The sequence below is a fragment of the Thermobia domestica genome, chromosome 10, assembly GCF_964235325.1.
Source record: "Thermobia domestica chromosome 10, izTheDome1.hap1.1, whole genome shotgun sequence".
Taxonomy (NCBI): Eukaryota; Metazoa; Arthropoda; class Insecta; order Zygentoma; family Lepismatidae; genus Thermobia; species Thermobia domestica.
Genome location: NC_137463.1, coordinates 160,944,257 through 160,969,518, shown reverse-complemented (window position 1 = coordinate 160,969,518; position 25,262 = coordinate 160,944,257). Strand labels below are relative to the sequence as shown.

At 34.5% G+C, this 25,262-nt stretch overlaps 1 protein-coding gene and 1 long non-coding RNA gene across 3 annotated transcripts in view; one reads left to right on the top strand and one right to left on the bottom strand.

Annotated features, from left to right (window-relative positions):
- Positions 1–25,262, top strand: part of LOC145662797 (uncharacterized) — a 91,183-nt gene that overhangs the window by 42,256 nt on the left and 23,665 nt on the right. The gene's annotated exons all lie outside the window — the stretch shown is intronic.
- The window catches only part of LOC145662795 (hydroxyacyl-coenzyme A dehydrogenase, mitochondrial-like), a 45,521-nt gene that overhangs the window by 12,163 nt on the left and 8,096 nt on the right, over positions 1–25,262 (bottom strand). For both annotated transcript variants that reach the window (XM_081728682.1, XM_081728681.1), the window contains exons 2-4: positions 21,376–21,492; positions 9,390–9,548; positions 5,958–6,095 (exon numbers count right to left, since the gene is read on the bottom strand). In XM_081728682.1, coding sequence (XP_081584808.1) covers positions 5,958–6,095; positions 9,390–9,548; positions 21,376–21,492 — 414 coding nt within the window. The remainder of the gene's footprint in view (positions 1–5,957; positions 6,096–9,389; positions 9,549–21,375; positions 21,493–25,262) is intronic.

Sequence of the window (25,262 nt, the reverse complement as noted above, 5' to 3'; positions counted from 1 at the left end):
TTAAGCAAAGTACTTCGTTGGTCCTATTAAAACTCCCAAAAATCTATTTTTACACTCTAGTTAATTCTCGCTCAGTTAAATTTTTATCACCCTAGCAGTTGCACGTACTGAGAAGTAAATAGTGATAAGAAGAATGAAAATATACAACATAATGAATCTACCAATACTTTCTATGTATGAATTATTGACATCAAGAATTCTGAAATGCTATTAGTTGTTAGCTGATTTTTGTAAAGTACTGTTTCTCTCTCGTGACGTGGAAATATATTTAATTTTATCTCATGGCATGTATGAAATAAAGAATTCCTTAGTGGTAAATCCACGAATACCTCTGCGCGTAGTCGTTCTCTTTCCTAGAGACCTCACCCACTACGGTAACAATCTATTTACATATTATTATCGGCAGCAAAAATTGCAATCTCTGATTATGAGGTAAACGCCTCATGGATTAGTTTTATATATCATTTTAGTTTTTTCCTCCTAAAAATTGATGTATGGATCAACTGTATTTTTCATATTTAGCTTCCGAATAGTTTCTAATGGAGTTAAATGTTTAATTTGTGAACAATTATTGTGATTATGTTATATTTTTGAAACCAGATTTTTTTTTTTTTTTTTTTTTTTTTGTAAACAAGAGGAATTTTTCTTATTAAGATTTCGCGGGCATTGTGTACTGTTATGATCGGACATTGCAAAAACATATCGAGCAGTACTGGTAACCACAAAAAATGTGGATTACCTAAAGATTGTGTAGCGAAACCCTCTGAATACCCCCATAGAATACTACTGCCTACCAACAGTGTCAACGGAACTGCTTCTGTTAGTTTCCTGATTAGATGTCTCAACAGTACGCATCAGATGAAAATGCGAAATGCTCCTTAGCAGCAATTGCTGTACTACGAAATTTGTTCATGGTCACCAGCCAATGACGACTGAAGATTGCAGTTTAGTGTACCTTTGAGTAGCAAGATTATATGAGATATGAAACTACAGATTAACATGTAATCCGAACCACATGAGTTTCCATCGGTAGTCGAACTCACGTCTCCCACGTTAAGCCAATGACAAACTTAGGTTAAACGTTTCCCCTCTCTTCCGTGTACGGTAAGAACTAAGCGAATCGTGTTGTCTATGATTACTAAGAATTTTGATCCGCTTCGTCTCTTCTCTCTCCTATATCAATCAAGGCTAAGAGAAGAAGAAAATTTACGGCGGGAGAAAAAGTTCTCTGCTTGAAGTAACTGAAAGTTGTAAGCATATTGTAAAGGGCTACTGATAATGCGAAAAAGCAGAGTGGAGGATTGCATTGAGCCTTTCACGTTCAAAGGTATTACATTATTAGCTTTGCAGATACCAAGGAGCATATCTACTGCACTGCAGCGATTTTTATGCTAAGCTCTTAAGTGGAAGTGTTGATGTGAGTTTGGGTAGCTATTTCTCCCAATACTAAAAGACATTCATTACAAACCTAGTAGCAGCAATCGTGTAGTCTGCTGAACTGAGTGCAGATGGCTGTACGCTGCGGTACTGCCGGTACCTACAAGTCTACTCCGTGACTCAGAGAACGCAATGCAGGAGAAAATGATTCTTTACATATTTTAAACATCAAATTTTTCGACATGATTCGCGAAGAATAATAACATGAATTCCCTGCTTTCAGTCGACATTTAATTTCTTCGTGCATATGGTTTTGGTCGGTTAATGTAGATCCTAGCTATTTGAACGTATCCAATTTGTCGAAAATATTATTTTATATTTTAATGTGTTTATAATTTGCCGTATTATGGTCACGGCGAAATCCACGTATTTAGTTTTCTCTGTCTTTACTACTAGACATCGGGCCATAGGCAAGTCGGGGACGTTAGGCGTAGCCACTCCTGTGTTGACCGTGCCTTGTACGAAGGAGCAGAATTCTGTTGGAAGGTTCACTGTTGGTTGGGGAACATGGTGGTACTCAGTGGTTTTACAATGGTCTCCTACACTATAGTTTAGAACAGGGTAGCCGATGTCTTCACACCTTGTTCACAAAAATGGAGAAGTGTGCCGTTGAAGCTCAGAACCATCACACTATGACTGATGCTGGGTTATGGGACATTTGCATTCTGGAAACACGTTCAGCAGCTTGCACTGATGATGATGTGTACACACGGTCATTTTAAGCATTAGAGGACTGTTTAACTGTGAACAGCTTTTCGTCGAAAAGAAAATTGTCCTGTGACCACATCTTGCGTAACGCATGAGAAGTTCGTCTTTCACCAATTCCTGTTGGCATAACGCATCAATCAGGAAGTGAAATCCTTGCAACTATGGCTTTAACTGCCTGTGGTGTCCTCACTTTTCGTGGTATGTCACTACACTACTGGTTATCGACACTTCGGTTTCATTGTAACTGCATAGCGCGGTCAAATCGTTCAGTGATTTGCAGGGGTTTCAGAGTGGAGAATATTTATGGTGGTGGCAAGCTCATCTTGTGTAGTGCTATGACTGCAACACGATTCTCGTAGTCGACCCACTCCATCGTTACACATTCCCTCTGCCACGCATCTCACCGTAGAATAAACAACTACGAGACTGCATTTTTTGTTTTGTTGAAAATAATTCCTGGCTCGAGATACAGATCGTCATTTCTCACGTGCGAATTTCGGCAAAATATTACAATACTCTATCTCTGGAACGGTACAAGACATTTTGTTGCTTTTTGTTTTATTTGAAGGATAAACAATTTATTGATTAAAATGGCTCCGTTTGGAAATATGTATCCAAAGTTCTCGTGCTGTAGCTTTTTAAAATTTAATTCTATTTTTTAATTATTTTTTATCTTTTTTATTTTATTGTTAAATGCCAATCCTAAAAATATTGATCTTCTGACTGTTGATCAGTACCATACAGTATTACATGCCCTGAAAAGGAGAACACCTATTTTTAAGTTGAACAGGATTTATAAACAATTGAAAATTTTGTCACACATTAAACCAGTTTCTGTTACCACATACTGGCCTCATGAAATCAAAATCTACCCTTATTTGATATGGTATTTTAATTCTGCATAAGATAAGTAACAGAAAACATATTATTAAAGTTCCCAAGTATGTACAGTTCCACAACATACAAGGTCTGTCCTGAAAGTAATGTCACTGAGTTCATTGTGATACGACTGTACGTCGGAGCGCGGTCTAACCGGTTGAAACTGATAGTGGGGGAACCCAGCTAAGCACCGCTCAGTGTGCTACGAGTATCTGGAGAGCGAGGACGGGCCGGTCCGGGAAGGTTGTTTTTTGATCTTGTGCAAGTGAAAATGCAACGCTCGTTAGAACAAAGATTTGCGATCAAGTTTTGCGTGAACCTTGGCCAGACCGGTACGGAAACTGTTAGTATGATCAAGACAGCTTACAAAGAACATGGCCTGTCAGATTGGCAAGTATTGCAGTGGTACAAGGGCTTTTTGGAAAGCCAGGACAAGGTCGACGACGAGGCCATCCACCATCACCACGACTGACAATGTGACGCAAGTGAGGGAACTGTTGAACTCAGACAGACGATTAAGTGTTCGTTTAATGGCCGACATGTTAAACATTCCAAAAACTCAAGTTACAAACAATGAAATCGTTACAAACCATATCGGCATGCGGAAGGTGTGGTCATGGATGGCCGTCCGGCGCGGTCCCAGTCGTCGACCTTTTCCCGGCCTTCCAAAAAGGCCTTTTGCCACCGAAACACTTGTCGATCTCATAGGGCATGTTTTTTGTAAGCAGTCTTAATCATAGTAACAGTTGCCGTAGCGGTCTTTCAAGTTCCACGCAAAACTTGATCGCAAATCTTTGTTCTAACAAGCGCTGTATTTTTATTTGCACAAGATCAAAAAACAACCCTCACGGACAGGCCCGTCCTCACTCTGCGGATGCTCGTAGCACACTGAGTAACAGAGCGCTGCTTAGCTGGGTTCCCCCACTACCAGTTTCAACCGGTTAGACTGCGCTCTGACGTATAGTCGCGTCACAATAAATTCACTAACATTACTTTCAGGACAGACTTTGTATTACAGGTACCAAAGCACACTACTTCCATGTGCTCTGCTTAGAACTGAAATTGGTAATTCAATGAAGTAAAAATGTGTTCAACTGTATCAGTATCTTCCTTTCATATTGACTGGTGACTGTGTTGAACGAATAGGATCTGGGCACTCACAATCTAACACATCATGAATTGGATGTGACTAGCGGTTGTGGTGTTGCTGAAAATCTATATCCAGCTACAGGGCCATGTGTTAGCATAGGGCTCACGAAGATTTCATTTAACTCAAAATTGATATCTATAAACTCTGCAAGCCACTAACCACAGTCACATACATAGGCCACAAACACCCCTCTATGTAGGTTGCAAATCTGAATATTCCCCAGCCGTTTCTGAAATCTTGGTTGGACAAACGAAATTTCTTTTTTCTTGCTCTTTAAAGTTCGTGCAATATAAATTCGCCCATCATTGTGAATCCAAACATTGACTTCTAAATTCCTTTTACAGGGATAGTTTGATCGGGCCATTCTTCTATTTTCTGCTGACGGAAATCTTCAACTTGCTCTTTGGGCAACAGAATGAGAACTGTTGATGTGTATGACTCCACCACTCTTGTAAAATCCTCTGCCTTCTGAATTGCAGTTCTACTTGGGCTGGAAAGCTGATGTTCTGTAGCCTGGTGCTTCAGCAGGGCCACTATATCATTGCAAGCTCCTTCCCATTATCAGCAGTATCGTATATCACTGTATATATTCCCTCTATTGGCATAAGCGACATCGTTTATTCAAACGTTGATAGCGATTTGTGAAGCGGCTAGGGACATCATCAGAAATATTAGTGATCTTTTCTGCTTGTGATTGCAGCATTTGAAGAATTCTGTGTATTGTCAACAATACATATGCTGGATTACGTCCTCTGCCATCACCTATTGCTGCAACACCTGGTATTTCGTTTTGAAAATACGTGATTCTTGTAAAAATTGAAATTTAGTCATTACTCCGGTGATGCAGTTATATTTCTTGTGGCAAAATCACATCCAGTTCTCAGCAATAACAGTGAAGCATTGGCTTTTTTCTTAACAAAACCATTATGAAAAATTCCACAGCCATGTTCTCCTTTCCAGGATATGCAGTACTTTTAGACATATAACTCCTGCAAACTTCTCATCTTTCAGGAGTGGTTCCTGATTTATTTATTTATTATTTTTTTTTTTTTTTAATTGCAATCAAGACATTAGCAACGGAAGTTAAAACGTAAACATTGTTTATAAAACCTGTCGAACTCAAAAGTGAATGTTCTCCTTTTCAGGGAATATAGTACTGTACGGTACTGTCAACAGAAAAAAGATGGGCATTTATTTACTTATTTTTCATTTTAAAAAATCAGAAGGGTACAGTACCAGAACTTGGACACACATTTCCAAACAGAGAACACCATTTGAATCAGTAAAGTATTATCTTCGAAATAAAACAAAAAGCAATACAATATCTTGAGCCTTTCAAGGGACAGAGCAATTAATATTTTGCCGAAAATCGCACGTGAGAAATGCCGTCCGAGGCACAATCTTTAGCGGCCTGTGTCTCGAGCCAGGAATTTTTTTGGATAAGAAAAAAAAAAATACTAGCTTCTGATTTTGCCCTGAATTTTAACATTGTTAAATCCGATAACACCTGATACTATCAAGGTAACCCCTTATCTAAATTGATATGGACTATGCCATATGGTTTCTTTATTGTACAAATATTGTTTCTTATTGTACAAAATCATTAAAATTACAGAAACTTATATTGTTTAGGTAATATTAGTATATAACGCTCATATATCGCACATTTTAAAGAAAACAATATACATGTACGGTACGAAATAACACTTATAATAATACATTTATGTCACAGAAAGTAATGAAAAACATAAACACATACACTTAGGAATAAGTGGAAACATACCTCTAGCAATTTCATTACTGGAACTGGGTTAAAAAAGTGAAGACCTCCAAATTTATCTTTCCGTTCAGTAACACTTGCTATATCTTGGATGGATAGCGAAGAAGTGTTTGAAGCAAAGATAGTATGTGAGGGAGCCACCTAAAGAACAAAAATTTGAATTAAAAGATATTGAATTCAACACTACACCGAAAAGTTTTTTTTTTTTCCTTTTCTTTTCTTTCTTTCTTCAGGTAACAGAATCTTTGCAACTAATTTTGTTCCTTCAACCACATCAATTCTTTTGCTGCCTTCTTTGCTCTACAAACTACAGAAAATATGTTTTCACAAATAGATTTAATGTTCCATAAATGATAGAAAATTTTATGTAACAAATGCTGCAACCAGTATATTAGACAGATATTGCTGGCCCCAAGTCTTAAGACTATATATTTCCACCATGTTATCCGCCGGTTAATGAATATTTTGAAGCATTTATTTCTTAAAACCGACTTGACTAATTAGGACAAAATTAGTATATAGATCATTGACAGACAATTTAGGTAACATGCCAAAAATTAATTTGAGATGGTCAAGACTAAAAGCCATATTTGGTTGCGATGGTAAATTTCCATTGTTATTTCCAATCAATTTACAGAAATAAATATAAATATAGAAGTGTGACTAAGTAGAAATGAAGAAAATTAGCACCAGTTTTAAGACTGTACACGCGTAACTTTCCATGTTTTTCTCCGTGTGATGGGAACTCAAGACAAACCGAAAGAATTCCAAGTTGCTCTATGGACTTGAGGAATACTGTACAGATGATCGTAAATTACATCCAATCTTATAGGACAAATTGTTGATACTTAACGACTTAACTACTACTTCTACAGTTTAACTGAAATATTTTGACGGTGCTCTTAGGTTATGATGCTATGTAATGTTTACAACGGAGAATGTCAAACAAACACAAACGTGAAAGATTGTAAAACTGAATAAAAGAGAGGAGGACACTACTAATCGGAACTGTAATCTCGAGTAAGAAAACAAGTATTGTTAAAGTGATTTTTGAACTGAACTTCTCACACGCAGTACCTACAAAGATAGTAAAGGAGGGACCTACATAAGGAAAATCACAGCCGAGCAATGATTACAGAACTGATGACGAACTAAACGAACTCCAAGGAGAGAGAATAGTGCAAAACTCAAACCGCGGACTGTCAGCAATGGAAGATTGTCACTTGGAAAAACGAATTATACTTTACATTGTTCCCAACTAAGCGTGCAGGACGAGTTTACATGAAGAACACGTAGCACAAGCATACGGCAATGTCACGACTAGAACTCTTTCATTCCAACGGCGAGACACGGAGGTTTGATCATAATTTGAGTTGGAATGCCACATTACTCTTCAGACTTCATATGATCCTGTAAGATGTTAGGTTGTAAGTGTTAGTACAGACTTCCTGCAAAGAATTAAAAGCCCTAACTTACCAAGGCTCTATCCAGTTTACAGTTTTCATAATTAATTTTTAAGTAAGGTGATTCCAATTTCGTGAACTCCTGTATATATTTCCTTTAATTACCGCAAACGAAACTACTAACAATTTAAGGAAATTTACCGATTGCGGAGTCATCTAGTTTAAAAAAAGAATAAAACTGAAGTTAACGATACCTAAAATACCTGAAATTAAGGAAAAGAATATCTATACGTACTCAAAGAGAGGAGATAAAAGATTTACTTTTAATTCTCCATACGTAAAGATGTAATAAAATTCGAAAGGTGAAAGTGTGTGAGGCTACTGCAGTGATTAAGATACCGGCAGGTAAGTGCGGACAAGAGTTCCACTTCTGTTTAGTTGTACTTTCTGCTTTTTGAATTTAATTGAATTTATGAAGCATCTAGTTCGTGTTTCACAATACTCTCAATATACAGTATTGGCACCTAAATACTGTGAGTAAACTAATCAAACGCCTTGAATTGAGTGGCCAATAACTCTTTATCTTCTTTGATGTCACCAGACCGGAAACATGCGCTGGCAGCCTCTCTGCCTCTCTCTCTCTCTCGCTCTCTGTAAGAGTCATTCCCCACCCTTAAACACAAACCAACACATAAAAATTACAAAAATAGTAAAATCAAATATACTATTTGGCAGTATTGATTCCTAAATACACTGATTTTTTTTACTGCTTTGAAAAATACAAAATTAGTTTATACAATTATAGGATGCAGATTGTTTTTCTCTCTTCAAAAAACAATCTGCATCCCATAATTGTATAAACTATTTTTGTCTGTATTTTTCTAAGTAGTAATATATATATATATATATATATATATATATATATATATATATATATATATATATATATAAAATAAAATAAAATAAAGTGTATTTAGGAATCAACACTATGTATATATTCCCCAAGAATAATAATTCAACCTGGAATAATTTACGCATTAGGCACTTCAAAATATAAAGAGAAATTTTAACATGCATATTTTACCTTCAAAAATCAATCTGCATCTCGCACTTTTATAAATTAATTTTGCCTACTTTTTTAAGCACTAAAATATGTTTAAGCTATATTTAGGAGTAAGCACTGTCTTACAGTAGGTATCACACTTTCATAACAACTGACATAATAATCTCTTATTTCACCAGTACGATATTTTAAATTACATGGAACGGCCATCTAAGCAAAAGTGAAATGCTGCTAATGCGAAGATAGACCATGTGATGACTGTCACCCGCTTCTACTAAACTTCCTTCTCTTGTCATCATACACTTTCACCTTCCAGTCGAGTCAGTCTGAGCTGTTGCATATTAAACGCATGGTCGCAATCGCATGGAATTTTTGGGAACAGTATTCCCCATACGTACACGAGAAAATATGCCAGAAACGTGCTAAAACAAGGGTATACTGCAATGTCTGAAGTATGCACTTATATGCATCAACAGCTATGTTTGATCATTCTAAGTTAGTGAGAAACGTCAAAATTACAAAGTATTATTTTAGAAATTCCACATGTATATATATAAGTAGTAAATCTGCTCATAATTTGAATTCCTACATCACTTACCACAATACGATACTGTTAACTCTTTGTATTCGAGAACGAGGTTGGATAAGTATTTGTTTACTTTCATGTTGCTCGTTACAAATTGTTTGGCATAAGTATTTTACAATTGCGAACAACTAAGAACGGTACAAATACGCAACAACTGAGCCTACTGAAGATTAACTTTTCAGTTGTTCCAATTCTTCTTCAGAGTGAAGCATTATACTGCTTATTCGATCAGCAATTACTACAAAAATTTTGAATCTATCATGCAATAATAAAAAAGATTTGAGGAACCTATACACTGAATACATTTGGTAAACTCAACCACGTAATTCCACAACCATACTGATCATTTACTTTAGTTAACATAGCTGAAAATTGAATCTTACTTTATCAATCTGAGAAAATACTTTGTGCTTCGTATCCAAATTCTCTACAATGGCCTCCACAACTAAGTCGGCACCTTGCACTGCAGACTCCAAAGACGGTGTCGTTGAAATCCTTGAAACTGTTTCGTTCACAAATTTTGCTATATCTATTGGCTTGTCCTGTAAAATAAATAGCACAATTATTTTAAACAACACTGCTTTTATACAATTCGGTTTCGATGAGATTACACCGAAATGAGAGTTTAATTTGGTTCATTTTATTAACCTTTAAATGATTTGTACACAACCATCTAGTTATTTGATTCCTCAAGTAGCAGTTCCTCATAACAAGTTTTCAAGAACCGAGTTCTTGTGTCATGATTCAGTTCAATCGTTCAGATAAGACCGATCTACTAAATATCTACTGACTGAAGTTATAGGGTATATATTCATAAGAAACGTCACCTACCTCAAGAACTAATTCCTAAAGAAAGAAAAAAAAAAGAAAGAAAAAACCTTTATCATGAAAAAAGAGAACAAATTAATATTGTAATGTCTATTGGTAGAATCAATAACAGTCCGGGATTCAACCCTTCACCGAATATATATTACAAAACTTCTTTGTAAGTACAAAGAGAATAAATAGAAGGCTATCCTTATTACAAGTAAAGGTGAAGAAAGGAAAATCTTATGCACGGAAATCCCTTAGTTCATGGCAGTCTCCAGGGCGTCTGTAGCGTAGGGGTGTTCGGAACTCGATTTCGTATTCCGGAATTCGGAATTCATCTAATTCCGGAATGTTCCGGAATTCCGGAACGTTTCGAAATTCCGGAATGTTTCGAAATTCCGGAATGTTCCGAAATTCCGGAACGTTTCGAAATTCCGGAATGTTCCGAAATTCCGGAATGTTCCGCAAATTCCGTAACATTCCAAAAGTTTGGAATTGTGGAATGCTCTAAAGTATGAATTTCGGAACTGTTTTCAAGATTGAAATTTTGAAGCTCACTGTTGATTCTGGAATCGTAATATTAATATTAGTTCGAAGTTTGTATATAAAAGTTCGAAACAGTCCTGAGGCAATGGTTCTCAAACATTGTTACAAGGCTTTAATCCCACAAATTTACTCGCAAATACTTTCTCGTTTTCACTTTGGTATCTATGGAATATAGTAGCAACATGTCTTAAACAGTTATGCATTCTCGTATCTCCAATTAATGGAATAAAGTACAGCATTTTATCTTTATCTTTTACATTTTTTTTTCAATCATTGCCATTTTGTATTTTGAAGTACCAACAAGGAAACAATTTACATGTTTGGCATTTTAATTCCAAAATATTTGTTTTACTATTAAGCAAACAATACAAGAGCACACGAAACATTTGTAGTCATGTCATTTGGAATTATATTAATGAACTTTTAATTTAAAGTACAAGGAGTACACATGAGTAATACATAATTGTGAAAATTTTGACAACTGAAACCCTGAAATGATATAACTGATGCTACCTGAGACGTCATCAAATAATGCAACAAAAATGTAAATGTAAATTACTATTGAAAGAAAAAGCAAAATTTCTGTGCTACAAAATAATACTGTTAGAGAACAATGATATGGATGAAATGTTATAAGAGCATGTATTAAATGTCAATTTTCATATAAATGCCCAGATGATTTTTTTTTTTTTTAATTAGGGGAAAGTAGACTTTAGACGATATTAGACAAGGCAATTATGTATGCAAAATTAGGAGACATGCATTCAAATTATTTCCTGTAATAAAAATTAGAATTCAACTTTCCATGGTAGATTGCACATGTTCTATCTCCGAACAAGGTGAAATACGTGCAATTTACTATGGAAAGTTGAATGTTAATTATTATTACACGAAATAATTTGAACGCATGACTCTTAGCATGCAAGATTGCATTGAAAATTGCATCGCATAAAATGGGCTTTAGGGACTTTTATCTTAACAAACTTCTTTTATCTCATTGATCTTTTTTATCTGATTTATTTGAGAAATCAGGAGAAAGAAAGTTTTCGCCAACTTTTCTACTCAAGGAAAATAAGACATCAATTTTTGTAAAGATCAATTTACGCGAAGTACGAATAGTTTTTGATACAAATTAATTATTTCGTAAGAGCGAAATATGAACATTAGGCTAATACTTTTAATGTGAATATTAACATTTACGAAATGATTTCTTTCATTTTTAACTTTTACCATCGCTACTCACAATTTCGGGTATTCTAATTGAACATTTACCTTTCTTGTTGTTAGTTAGTCATTGGTGCAGACCCTTTCATCTGAATGCATAACTACCCTTCATATTGCAGCTTTGTATGAAAATGTACATATTCTGTTGGCTTGTATCAATGTAATTGTTTAAAGAAAGTAACATGCTTTTACATCAGAATTTCACAACATTGATAATATATTGGTGATTAATACAATTTCTCAACAAACCAATTTTAAATGTTTTTCACTCACACAATTCATTTGTCACCTTGCATAAAATTTTGATTAGTAGAGTTAGAACTAATCTTCATACGTAGGTTCCAATGCTTAGTATTTAACTGATAGACACCTTTATTTAGTTAGTTATTCAAATAAGTGTCGCAGGACAAGAAAAGAGTAGCGCGTACATGTGAATAATTATAAGATATTATGTAAAGTTTGCACCTCTATTCGATTTACTCTCGTTGTACATTTTGACAAGTTATGCAAATAATGCTTGATAAAGCTTTCATTTTAAAAAAACAGCAGTAGCATCATGATTATAGAAGTTACAAAAAACATTAAACAGTAATCCCTTGTTCTAAGAAATTTTTTGCTGTTTACAGCATGCAGTATACTAAATACAATACAAGCGATGCATTATTAATTTTAGCTTTGCGTGATTTGAACCTGAAATATGAAATACTGATTCTAGTTTCCAAAAAGTTCATGTAACATCAATAATGCATATTTTTACATAACACGGGCAGCAGCATAATAATTGTACATTTATATATCTGAAGATAAAAGAATATTAAACACTATTTTGTAACAAATTATGTAAGATACTAAACGGTACCACTATAATATCTGCCTACCAGCTATAACATCATAGTATTAAACTGTCATTACAAATTACTAGAATTTTGTGGTGTTATGAAAAAACTTTATTGAATTTTGACTGGTTGAGTTTAAACTTGAATGACTAAATTTGAATTTAGTTTTATTTTTAGGCAACTAAGGCTAAAAATAAAAATAAAACTGTCGCGCGAGAGGCGTAGGTGTAAAGATGTAGAAAGGCAGAGTCCTGGCCGTACAGCTTTATATGTAACTTTTGAATAGTTCGTTATAGTTAGTCCTGATGAGACGATCCATGACCTCAGTGCTTTCTTTTCCCATATTATCTCTACTTTATTCATTAATAAAAGTTAAGATTTTTCTCTTATTTTGATTCTTCGCCATGCCATTTTGATTTTTCTTTTTCCGTAATTAAAATATATTTTTATTATCTATATTTGCAAGTAAGAATGTAGTAATATTATGCATTTTGTAACTGAAAATTAAAAAAAAAAAAAAAAAAATGCTAATTAATTACTAATTTATTTTTTTTACTTTTCAGCTCAACGACGGAAACTCAAAAGTTATTCTTCCTCTATGGCTTAAAAAATGCAAAGCCTCATTTACAAACACTCGTCTAATATTATTTTTTTAAATTACGTGATCCTTGATTAATTCAATTAAATATTAGACGAGTGTTTGTACACAAAGCTTTCCAAATTACTTTAAGTCATAGAGGAAGGTAGACCTAATCAATTTCTGTAGGGTTGGTTGTTTTAATTTACTTTGCTGAGCTGAAAAGTAATAAGTTAAATTTACAATTAGTTAGCAATCATCTTGTAATTCAGAGGCGTACGCAGGGGGTGGGTCCTGGGGTCCCCCCCCCCCCCCGAAATCCCGACTTTCTTGTAAATGTAATCTACTTTTAAGGACAATTTTAGAAATTTTTATAAATTCTAGCCTCAAATTTTATTTGGACCCTCCGAAACGCTTTAGACCTCTCCCGAAATAAAACCAAACTAAAGGGAAGAACTAGCTCGAATTTCTATGTTCCGATTTCTGCAACAATATCACGGAATTTACACTGAATCACTTATGATTGAGACTTTATGGATAACCAGACAAAGTTCCAAATCTTATGCGCAATCGTTCACAGTGAACGGATCTAGAGAATGAAACAAAACCAGTTGCCATGGACCAAAACTCCTTCCTTCAGCACAGCGGAATCAATATCCAGTTTCAAAGCTAAGCTTTGCGCACACCTCTCAGTTCGGGGTAACAGCAAAAATTATTTTTTCAATAAGAAGTTCCAGAATGTTCCGAAATTCTGGACTATTCCGAAATCCCGGAATGTTCCGAAATTCTGGACTATTCCGAAATTCCGGAACGTTTCGAAATTCCGGAATGTTTCGAAATTCCGGAATGTTCCGAAATTCCGGAACGTCTTGAAACTGTATTCCGATTCCGGAATTGGAATTTCCGTTCCGAAAAATTCCGGAATTAGGAACAGCCCTACTGTAGTGACTATAGGTTGTGGTATATTGGCAACCTCCTTAGCTCATGGCAGCTTCCAATGATTTAGGTAAGGTAATACTCCTTCGTCCAGGGCGAACTCAAGAACAGGGTGTTGTTGGTTATGCGATAAGTGGTTAACTGATAATTTCGATGTCTCATGGTTCTCTTTTATAGGTGACTCCTGGGTGGTTCGTCCCTTCTCGGGATTCATCGTGCAGGCTTCGTACCTTCCTGTTTACTTCTGTATCGTCTGCTTGAATCGATAGCTATAAACGATAGCACGTGTTTTATAGATGTAACATGTGCTCGATGAAATAATGCGCACTGAAAGGTGGGGATCCTCACAATATACTTAACTCATACGAGTACACGATTTTTGCACAATAAGAATTAAGCAATAAAAATGAATATTAAATGAGGAAATATGAGGTAGAGAAACTAGCAGCTAAAATTGACGATACTGTCAGAATTACTTATTTTTCTAGTGATTATAAGATATTAATGCCACTAAAGTACAGATAACACAGGAAGCCGAAAAGACGTTGTACCTGACATTCCTCAGTTACAACTCTTTCATTCAGAACTTAATTTCTTTTTAATAGGGTGTCTAATAGTGTCTTATCTCATTTCTGGCAAGTAACATGTTGCATCACACAACATACAAGATGGTGCATTTAAGTAAATCATTTAAATTAACTAAATATTCCACATGAAGTTTTAAAGCAGCTTACGCTCCATCGGTTGATGTAAAAACTTAAAGGAAAGATAAAATAACAGAAAATAACTTGGGGATATTGATTATGCCCGCTAATTAACATTCAGTATCTTTTAACCTGGTACGCGATATCAAATTTTTACTTCGTGTATTGTGCACCAAGACTACTGAACTAGGTTACTAATTAGGACTGAAGTACGCACACATCATCTTCCACATGAACTCACGGCTGACGCCTAATCTTTGTCTATATCCCCCCCTGTCTAGATTTATTCTGAGATTGTTTTAATAATAATAATAATAATAATAATAATAATAATAATAATAATAATAATAATAATAATAATAATAATAACATTTATTTACTTATTTCAATAATATACTTTTGCAAAACTGATTTCTTTTCATAATGAAAGTCATACCTTTTAAGTATAGAGATAGCTCCAAAGTAAGAGGCTAATTCATACCTTTAAGATGTGTTTTACAATTCTAGCATTAATATACTTTTTTTTTTTTTTTTTAATGTAAGATTAACTATACCTAGAGAAAACTTGCTATATGCCACTATTTTCTACATGGTGTGTAAAATAATTTTGCTAATCGGTTAACTGTTCTACCTAGTTTAATTGTCACTACATTCAGAATCTTCGAAAATTTTTTTTCTAACGATCACTACTTCTGTAAAAAGTCGATGCATCTTCTCATTTTTAATTAGTACTTTTATTTTTTAAGGGGAAAACACCTTTTAATTTTCCCTAAACTTTTTCCAATAACCTATGTGCTTGGAGTAGCCAATCTTCCAACCTTTTTTATTTCTTTCTTCTCTTTTTATTATTTTCCTTATGAGCCTAATCTTCTTTTCCATTCTTTCTTCAGAGTAACGAAAAATTACTCTTCGAAACAAAAAATCCAAACATTGGTCTTTGTTTGCAATAGTTGTGCTTATTTATTAAACAGGCTATTAGTTTTCCGTATATTTCTGTGTAATATTAGTATATATATATAAGGTGTTTCAAAACACCGACAACGTTTGGGCGGTGATTCCTGACACCAAGATAACACAAAAAGTATAGATCAACCTGGGTGCACAAATGCTTCCTTTCGGAGTTATGCGCTGCTGAAAACATGAAAATATTAACTTTAAAGGTCCATAGCTCCAATACTATGGGACCTATCGTAGTCGGGTCAAGACTTCACTTAGGAACTAGTGTGTGCCCTATCCAAATATCCATGCTTCAAAATCCTGCGGTATTTCCGCAACAATTTTTATAAAGTAGTTAGTAAGTACTACAAGTTATATGCCTGTAGCCAAACTCCCTCTGCAAAAAATGCTGCGTGAGTACCTTAGGATTCTGAAACATATATTTTTAGATAGGGCACATATTAGTTGCTAAGTGAAGTCTTGACCCAACATACGTAGGTCCAATATTTTTGGAGCTACAGACCTTTAAAATTCAATTTTTCATGTTTTCGGCAGCCTATAACTCCGAAAGGAAGCATTTGTGCGCCCAGGTCGGTCTATACTTTTTGTTTTATTCAGGAATCACCTCCCAAACGTTGTCGAGGCTTGAAATACGTCCCGGTTTCAGAGTGTAATCGCGGTGTCCCGCCCGGTTGCCGAAATGTCCCAGTTAGTGCAGAGAAGCTAGCTATCTTTAGCCATGGAGAGAGACAAATCAAGTGCCACTAATGTTGCAGGTGCACTCCAAAATTTGGAAGAAAATCTGGAAGGAAGAATAAACTGTAATTTTGTTCCTGTTGGTGAAAAAAGTGTTTTGAAAAATGCAAGAAAAAAAAAGTCAGCTTGATTATATGACCATACAAAATGACTTCAAGGCATTCTATGATCGGTGCATATCTTACATAGAAAATCGGGAGAGCAGTTTTGGTGATGCGAATGACTTTGCCTGGATAAACAAAAATATTGTCTATTGGCATGATATAGAAGAAAGCGAGGAAAAGATAAACAAAAAATGTTGGTAAAACTATGATAAATATAGATGAACTTTATGACAAAGTTGTCATTGCTAAAAAATTTGGACTTTTAAAGTGGGAACCTGGGAAAGAGAAGAGAATGAAAACAACAAAAAGTTATCGAGTGAAGGAGAATGGATGCAAATTTTTCAGCTATACAAAGAAAATAACATCCTAAAGTGCAATCTTCAGCTGATAGTTGAGTACATCTCTTGCCTTTCCGGAACATCAGCTCCAGTACAAAGGGTTTTCTCGTTAATGCATGATGCTTGGGCAGATAACAGATTTGATGCATGAGTCAACAGTAAGTGCATTGATGCTATGTAACTAAATTTTGGACTTACTAACAGTGAATTTTATAACAAAATAAAAACAAAAGAGGACATATTGAGAAAGATGCAGTCAAGTAAAAAATATAGTTTTAAAAAAAAATCTTAATAGAATTGCTCTATTGCATGTATGTAACCAACAGACAGACAGTCCACTGCAAGCTTGCTTGAATTTGGCCAAATGGCTGGCAAGCTCTTTGGAATTAGCTTTAATTGGGGATCATATCGTATAGATGTGCCCAATACTGTAATCGAAAAAAAGTAGCAATGTAATAAACATTGCGCTATATTTTAATCTCCCCTCTTAGTGTTCCAGTTAGTCAACAAAAAATTATGGCAAGCCTATATATTATTAATCTTGAAAATTACGCACGGAAGTGCTGTGAAGATGGAAAGATATAGGTGATTTATATCTTTATTTATATATTGATTTATATATATTTATTTATATATTTATATCTTGATTTATATATTTATAAGCCCTTTCGATATACAGTACACTTCATCACATGAAAGGTGTACTACTAATCAAAAACGAAAAACAAACTGAGATGTAGCCGTGAAGCATACAATTGAAGAGTTTCTACGTTGTATTAAACTTATACTGTGATGAAGAGCCTAGCAATCACGAGTTACATTTACAAGAGGAGCAAGGCAGCATGAACTTACTTTCAAACTGTCAAATGTAAGTATGGTACATCAGAATTGTCACATTGTGTTTTGATATAAAGCAATATAATAGTTGATTTAATAGATACAAGCGAATCTCAACTCGTTAACGAATCTAATCCAGAGCTACACATCCCACATTTAAAATTCCAACTTAATTATAATATGAAATTTTTGAATGAAGTGTGTGTAAATTACTGTTCTAATACATGGCTATGCATTGCTATTAGAATACACAATAGCACATCTATTGAAGTAAAACACGTGCTTTACTAGTGACAGTAGACACCATGCAAGGCAGATGTACAGCTTTGACTTCCACCGGAATGGATGGTGGCATTCTCAGTGCCCGCTGATTAGTGTATATAAGCACTTTTATTGTTTATTTTGCTTTCTGCGTAACAAACTGTTTAACAAATTTAATTTTTTACAGTAATTTGTAAGTCTTGCACAGTAGTTTCGGTAACGAAGGAACAACAATAATCAATGTTGTTATTACTATGGGGCTTTACAGTTTTACGTGGACACGAAATAAAAATAAATATTTTTTGTATATCACAAGAACAGTAGTAAACAACGAAGTAATAAAAAGTTATGACAATTGTTTATTTAATGAAAATGAATTTGATTTCGAAAAGTAACTATATTCACATAGTGCATTTAAACCCGCGTTTAAGAAAACATATTAGTAAACTTCCCGCATTTACCGAAAAAATGGAAGAAACATCATTAGTAAATACATCACTCATGGAGCGCCATACATACGATATATTAACTAGTAATGGATATTTCAATAACCAATGACTGACATCATGATCGATACTTTGATCGATTAGCACAAATTTCTATTTGATAATGTTCTGGGTTCGGAGTTTAAAACCACAGGGTTACACGGTGGACAATATATGCATATATATACACACAGGGTAGACCTTTACCTTGATACACCTTTGTAACTTTTAAACTGATGAACGAAAAACGCTGAAATTTTGTACTATCCAAATACTGACAAGAGAACATTTTCTGACACACTCTGATACCAGAAGGTTAACAGGTCTGTGTTGTCAACCAACTTAACGTTTTTTTTTTTTTTTTCAAACGGCACTACGTTAAATAATAACATATTTCAAATCTACATGCTTATCTTCATTATTTCGAGTTAGATTTTAGTGCCTATCTGCGTATCTTTTATTATTATTATTATTATTATCATTATTTATAAGAAGTATCTATTTTACATTTATATATATATATATATAATACTAAGGCCGTGTCCAAAAGATACAAGTGTGCATTCGAAGTACGCTTATTTCCGGAACTGACGTCACCTAGTGTGCGTCAAAAGGTCCAAGTTCACAAGTTTGCGAGTGCATAGTACGCAGTGTGCGAGGATGTACACTACGTTAGCACACTTGCGTACTTGAGATGGGAGTTCGTCGTAGGAACAACAATAATGTCAAAGTGACTTAATAAAATTTTAAAAGACATATTTTTAATATTTTTGTTGAGGTGAATATATTGGCCTGATCTAATAATAGTTTACTTGATAAATATACAAATTAGTGATTTTACAAGTGGAATACAAAAATGTTACGCAAATAACAATCGTATTTACCTTGCGTTCTTTGAGTATGCAATGGTATTTAAAATAGTATAGGGAAAGTAACCAAATAGTTTCTTTAATAATGCTATAAATTCATTTGTGTTTAAATATTACATGGTTTATGTAGCTTAATAGAAATAATTATACTATCGGTAATGGAGCTATTTGCACGTAAATGACAAATTTTAATGGCGTATGAATTAAAATGTTAAGCTCTATCATAGAATAATGAATACCTAGATTATTCATTTCTCTATACCTACAGCTACAGCTACAGCTACAAATATTAATTCGTAGGTAGATAGGCCTAATTTTAATTCTAAACAAATTCCTTTCAAAGCTACCACATTTCCTTGCACTTAAGACTGTAATATACCAATTACCATACATTTTGCATTTTTGACAATTGCCAAAATGTGACATACAGATCAAAAATTTCTTTCTCCACTTTTATCAAATATTTCACAAATTCCTCTTGGTAAGCCTTTACTTTGGCCATTTCGTTTTTTCTTCGATTCAGGGATTTGATCTTTCGGTTCCGGTTTTCGAGAACTTGCCTGTTAGCTCATATATATATATATATATATATATATATATATATATATATATATATATATATATAAAGTTAGTAACTAGGTTCCTTTCTATACCAAAGTTTAATATTTAATTCACATATTATTGCTGAGCGAGCTTCAGCGAGTGAAGGCAGGTTAGAGCCTCGCAGGGGACGTTCTTTTTAGTCTTGGTTACGAATCGGTTCATTGAACGATTCATTGAATGAAGTGACCAAAGTAAAGATTTGCCTTCCTTTTAATTTATATAATCCCATTACGGTACCCATTATGAATTGATTATGAACAAATAATTCCTTCCGTATAGTTGAACGATGAGAGCCACTGCATACCGAATTTTTTCATAAAACCGTCTCTTAATTTTCATAAAATTCTTATTAGATTGATAGTAGCCTTTTATATTATATTTTGACGAGGGGATTTGTTTCGTTACTGAGTAACCATTTTCGTAGTGGGAAGCATATAGGAGAGACAGCGGGTATATTTCAAGAAAGATGTACGGCGCCGAAAGCATAGTGAAGTGCACGCAAATGTTGAAGTGTATACAATGTACAGTACTCTTATATTTTTTAACATATTATATTAATTAGGGTTATCCACCAAGAGTACACGTGATCCTTATAAATTGGTATTTCATAGTGACAGCTTTTAGTGACAGTGACAGTCATACTGACAGCATAGTAATAGCATTTTCCTGTAAATTTTGGTCCTCTTGTTGTTCAACTCCACCACTTCTTTCCTTGTCATCCTTGTAAGTGTTAACTTTTGGTGTAGATTAAGAATATGGAGGCACTATTTTGAAGATTTACGGGTAAAATCTATATATTCACAAAGAAAGAGTAACATATAAGGAACTTCAACATTAGCACAATATGGTAGAAATAGTCTAATCAGTATGCGTGTAACTGAAGCAATACAGTAGAACGACGACAAGTATAGTGTCATTGTTGTGTATCTACCGTACATAAAGGAAATACACTCAATATGAACTCTCTCCCAAAATAGTTTTGATCCACATTATTGTAAATAGAGCTACCTTCGGTGTCCTAACGGTCTTGCAAATTGCCTACCTTCACCTGCAATAAAATTGCTAAGCTACTTCGCAACAGTGTCATCAGCGCCCTAACCACCAGTGCTACTTTTCTTCCGGGGGATTAATAAATATTCCCTCGCGCAAGCATGCCTAATAAAATAGAACATCGCCAATAGTTTAGTGGTTTTTATGCTGATAAATATTTGCAGATACGGCAAAGCTGAAGCTCTTGGCATACATAAAAGAAACTCTTAAGTCATTTTATGGTTACCCCATATTGTCAATCTGTACGATATATTAATCTTTAATATAACTGGAAAGTCACTTATCTATTAAAAAAAAGCATGTTTCGACATTCTCCCTTCTTTTGTTATCAATGTTCAACATTCCACCACGATGAGGCGCTGTAAACAAGTGTGGATCAAAAGCTAGTTTGACGAAGTGTACACTATTTAGTGTGCACTCCATTTGTAGACTTCGAGTGTGCATCCTCGAAGTGTACACTATGCGCTTTTGGACACGGCCTAAGTTTCAAAATTTACCTGAAATTTCTTTTTGGCAATCCTCTGGAGGCTATTTTCTATATTTTGTTTAGATTTCTCAAGAACTTTCTCATCAAGATCTACCAAGGTAACTTGATTACCAGCCTGGGCTGCTACCTGAAATGTACACCATTTTTAAAATTCATACTTTAAAAGACACACTACTATTAAAAAAAAGAAACAGAAAAGAGGTAATTAAACGACAATTTCCTGGATACTGAAATATTTTCACAAGGATTTCTACTTAAAATATGGATTTAAACTTTTGCTTCGAAGATAGTAACGATAAGTAAAAATATTTCAAAGATTTTAGACAAGCTACTCGGCTAAATTACTTTAGCCGAGCTGACTGCCCGAAAGATAATATCGATTTAGTACAGTAGGCAAACTAGCATATGATATTGTAAATATCTGTATACAAAATATGAAACATTACAATATATTTGACACACACAAAAAAAAGCTGTATCTGATTAATTTCTCAGTTATATAAGACATTTCTAACTAAACGAAATGTGTACATATCACAATACTGACCTGCAGATATTCCTGTGAAGATAAAAATTCTTCAATAGTTCGACATTTCAAGAAAATTTATCGACTTGAAGAAAAACAATCAATAAACTTGTTTGAAATATCCACGATCTTTTGAAGGATTTACAATCTTCGCAGGAGTACTTTCTCGTCTGTACTGTCTTACCTACTATATTTTATGTTGTTCAATTTTGGGGATCATTAGGGTTATTCTTCCCTCGGATGAGACTAGGAAGAAGATAATCACACTTTTTTTACAATTATACTTAACTTATACAAAAATGAGTGTAACGTTTGTCTAACTACTCCTAGACCGCTGGGTTGATGTCAATGATTTTTCGCACATGACTTTTGCCTAGCTTATTTTTCTATCATGTTACTTTGATTAAAATGTGTATGCTGAAGAGGGACACGAGAGTTCAAAATTTATGCGAGAAATTGAGTATTTCACGATCGTCTCAACCTAAGAAAATGGAACTTAACATATTAATTTTTCATTTAAAATAAGCGGACAATGCCTCAGTGTTTTTGAAAATTCCCGTTTTAAGGGGGGAGGGAGAATATTCATTTATAAAATTAATGTAACAATGTTTGTCCGCGTTCTCCTCCTAGACAGCTGGACTGATTTTGACTATACTTAGCACAGGATCGGACTATGGCATAACCTGATTTCTATCATTTTACTTTGATTAAATGCATATACTAAGGAGAGAGCGAGGTTTCAAAATTTATGCGAAAAATTAAGTACACAATGAACTTCTCAACATAGGAAGATGAGAGTTGGTACATAACTTCTCCATTTAAAGTAAATGGGCCCGTGTCAAAGCGCATTCGAAAATCTAGTTTTAAGGGGACAAAGAGGCAAGTCTTATCTATCTAAAAATGAATGTTTGTCTGCGAACTCGTCCTAGACTACTGCAACGTTTTTGATGATTCTGATACATGGTCGGATCATTGTTCAATTTACGTTCTTATCACTTACTTTGGTTAAGATGCGGGGTATTATTTAGTTTATTAATAATTTAGTAATGACTTTGGCTCACTTGGTAGTGATTACGGATCGTTCTTTGTAACTGTGATGTAGTCACGAGCCAACTTGTGCTAGGTGGCCAATAAAAAGTACGAATGCTACCTAACCAAGTCAGGGCAGTAGCGCAGCAGGCATTTCAGCAAGAGTGTGTATATGCATAAACGAGGTCGTTTACAACGGCTCCGAAGCCGTCGATGGATTCGGTGGAGATACTAAAGCCATTCAAGATGCGTATCATGAAGGGATAGCAGGCTCAAAATATTTTGATTATCTGACCGTCCTGTCAGCTTCGAAAGATGAAACTTGGTATACAGTATAAATTATTCGCTTAGACATTTATTCCGAAGTTGGTCGAAAGCCTAGTTGTTGGCTAGCTGCGTAGTAATTGGATCCTCTTTGTACCAAAGTTCAATATGTAATTCACACAGTATTGCCGAGCGAGTGTTAGCGAGTCAAGGCGGGTTAAAGCCCAGCAGGGCACGTTGCTTTTGTCTTTATTACAGATAAATGGGAAGGGGAACTTGTGTTCTAGAACTTTGCCACCACGTTTGTTATGTTACTTATCGTTAAATTGAAAAGTACAACTTTCTCCAAGTTTCTTTTACAGTTATTTGCTTATTACATTTAATACAATTTATTTTTAGATTCATTAAGCCATGACTTTTACTTACTTTCAATAGATTTTCCTGATTATCACTTTATTATTTCACAAATTGTAATAATGTTATCTTATATCCATGGCTGCGTGTGTGTATACCTGCAGCCATGTTTACAAAACAAATGCTCATTACATTCCCACAATCCTATCATGCAGTAACATTGCGGCAACAAGTTCCCTCCCCTTGCCAAATAGTTCCATGTGTAGAACCACTTACATAAGAAAATAAACAAAACTTTTGCTATCCTTATACATTATCAAGCACACAAACATGTAAATTATTCATTTCTTCCCGTTAAGTTTTCAAACTTTGCTAGAAAAGGACGACTAACTTTGAAACTTAACCCTTCTTTTATAATAAACGAAGGGTATCTCACTGTCTTTGAAAATTTATGATTTAAGGGGAAGCAATTGGATCATATTCAACACACACACACACATATTTATACATGTGTGTGTGTGTGTCGCAGAATAGATCTAGGAATATCGAACCTTATCGAAATTAAACTAGCTCAAACTCAACTAAGTTAAACTAACCTAATTAATCTACCCTACCCTGAGCTAACCTTAGCCTTAATATACTGCACCTACTCTGTGACACAAACGCCAAATTAATGTAACAGTATATATAATGTAACAATATATATAAAGTCTTTGAAAATAACAGTTTTGATTTAGCGACATTCTGTGATTTAAGTAAGGCATTGATTATGTAGATCATAAAATCTTATGTGATAAATTAGCGTATTACGGTTTCCATAGCAGCAGTTTGTAAAATGCTATTTAAATCAACGTAACCAGATAGATAGTGTTAACAATATGCATTCAAACACGGGGGACCGCAGGATCCAGTACTACTTTTAATTATGATAAATGATTTACCTTCAAATACTAATGCCACATCAATTCTACACGCGGATGATACTACCCTACTTAATATAAAGACATGGTTTGACGAAGTATATATGGAAGGTCAAGGCGCATTATCAGAAGCGACATGGTTTAAAAATGGTTTTGTCCTTAATCGAGACGAAAAAAAAAAGTAACCTTCAGTCTCAATCACTGCAATGATAAAGGAAACTACGATGAAAATGAGGTTAAATTTCTTGGTATATGTATAGACAGCCAACTAACCTGGGAAAAACATGTGAAATGTGTATGTACCAAGCTCTCCTGAATGCTCTTTCTGTTAAGAAAACTAAAAGATACAATTTCCCATGAGTTTATAAGAAGTTCATACTTTGAATTTTTTCATAGTATAATTGGATATGGTATTTTCCTTTGGGGTAACAGTAGTCAAGTACATGATGTCCTAGTTTTGCAAAAGAAAGCTATCACGATTATTGTTGGAACGCATGATAAAGAACACTGTAAATCATTATTTACCAGGTTTAAGACAATGACGGTAGTTAATCTGTATATTTATCAAGTGCTACTTTATACTAAGCAAAACCTTGCTAATAAGACACTTAAGGACGAAGTACATACATATAATACTAGATGGTGTAAGAAAATTGATGTACCCTTTACTAGATTATCGAAGATCAGGAATAGTTGAATACCACTCATTCTAGCTTTGGAACTTCATATAAATTAACAGACAAATTCTGACCAAAGCATATATTAACTAATAAATAATAGCGTTACGGTTTCGGCAAATTAACT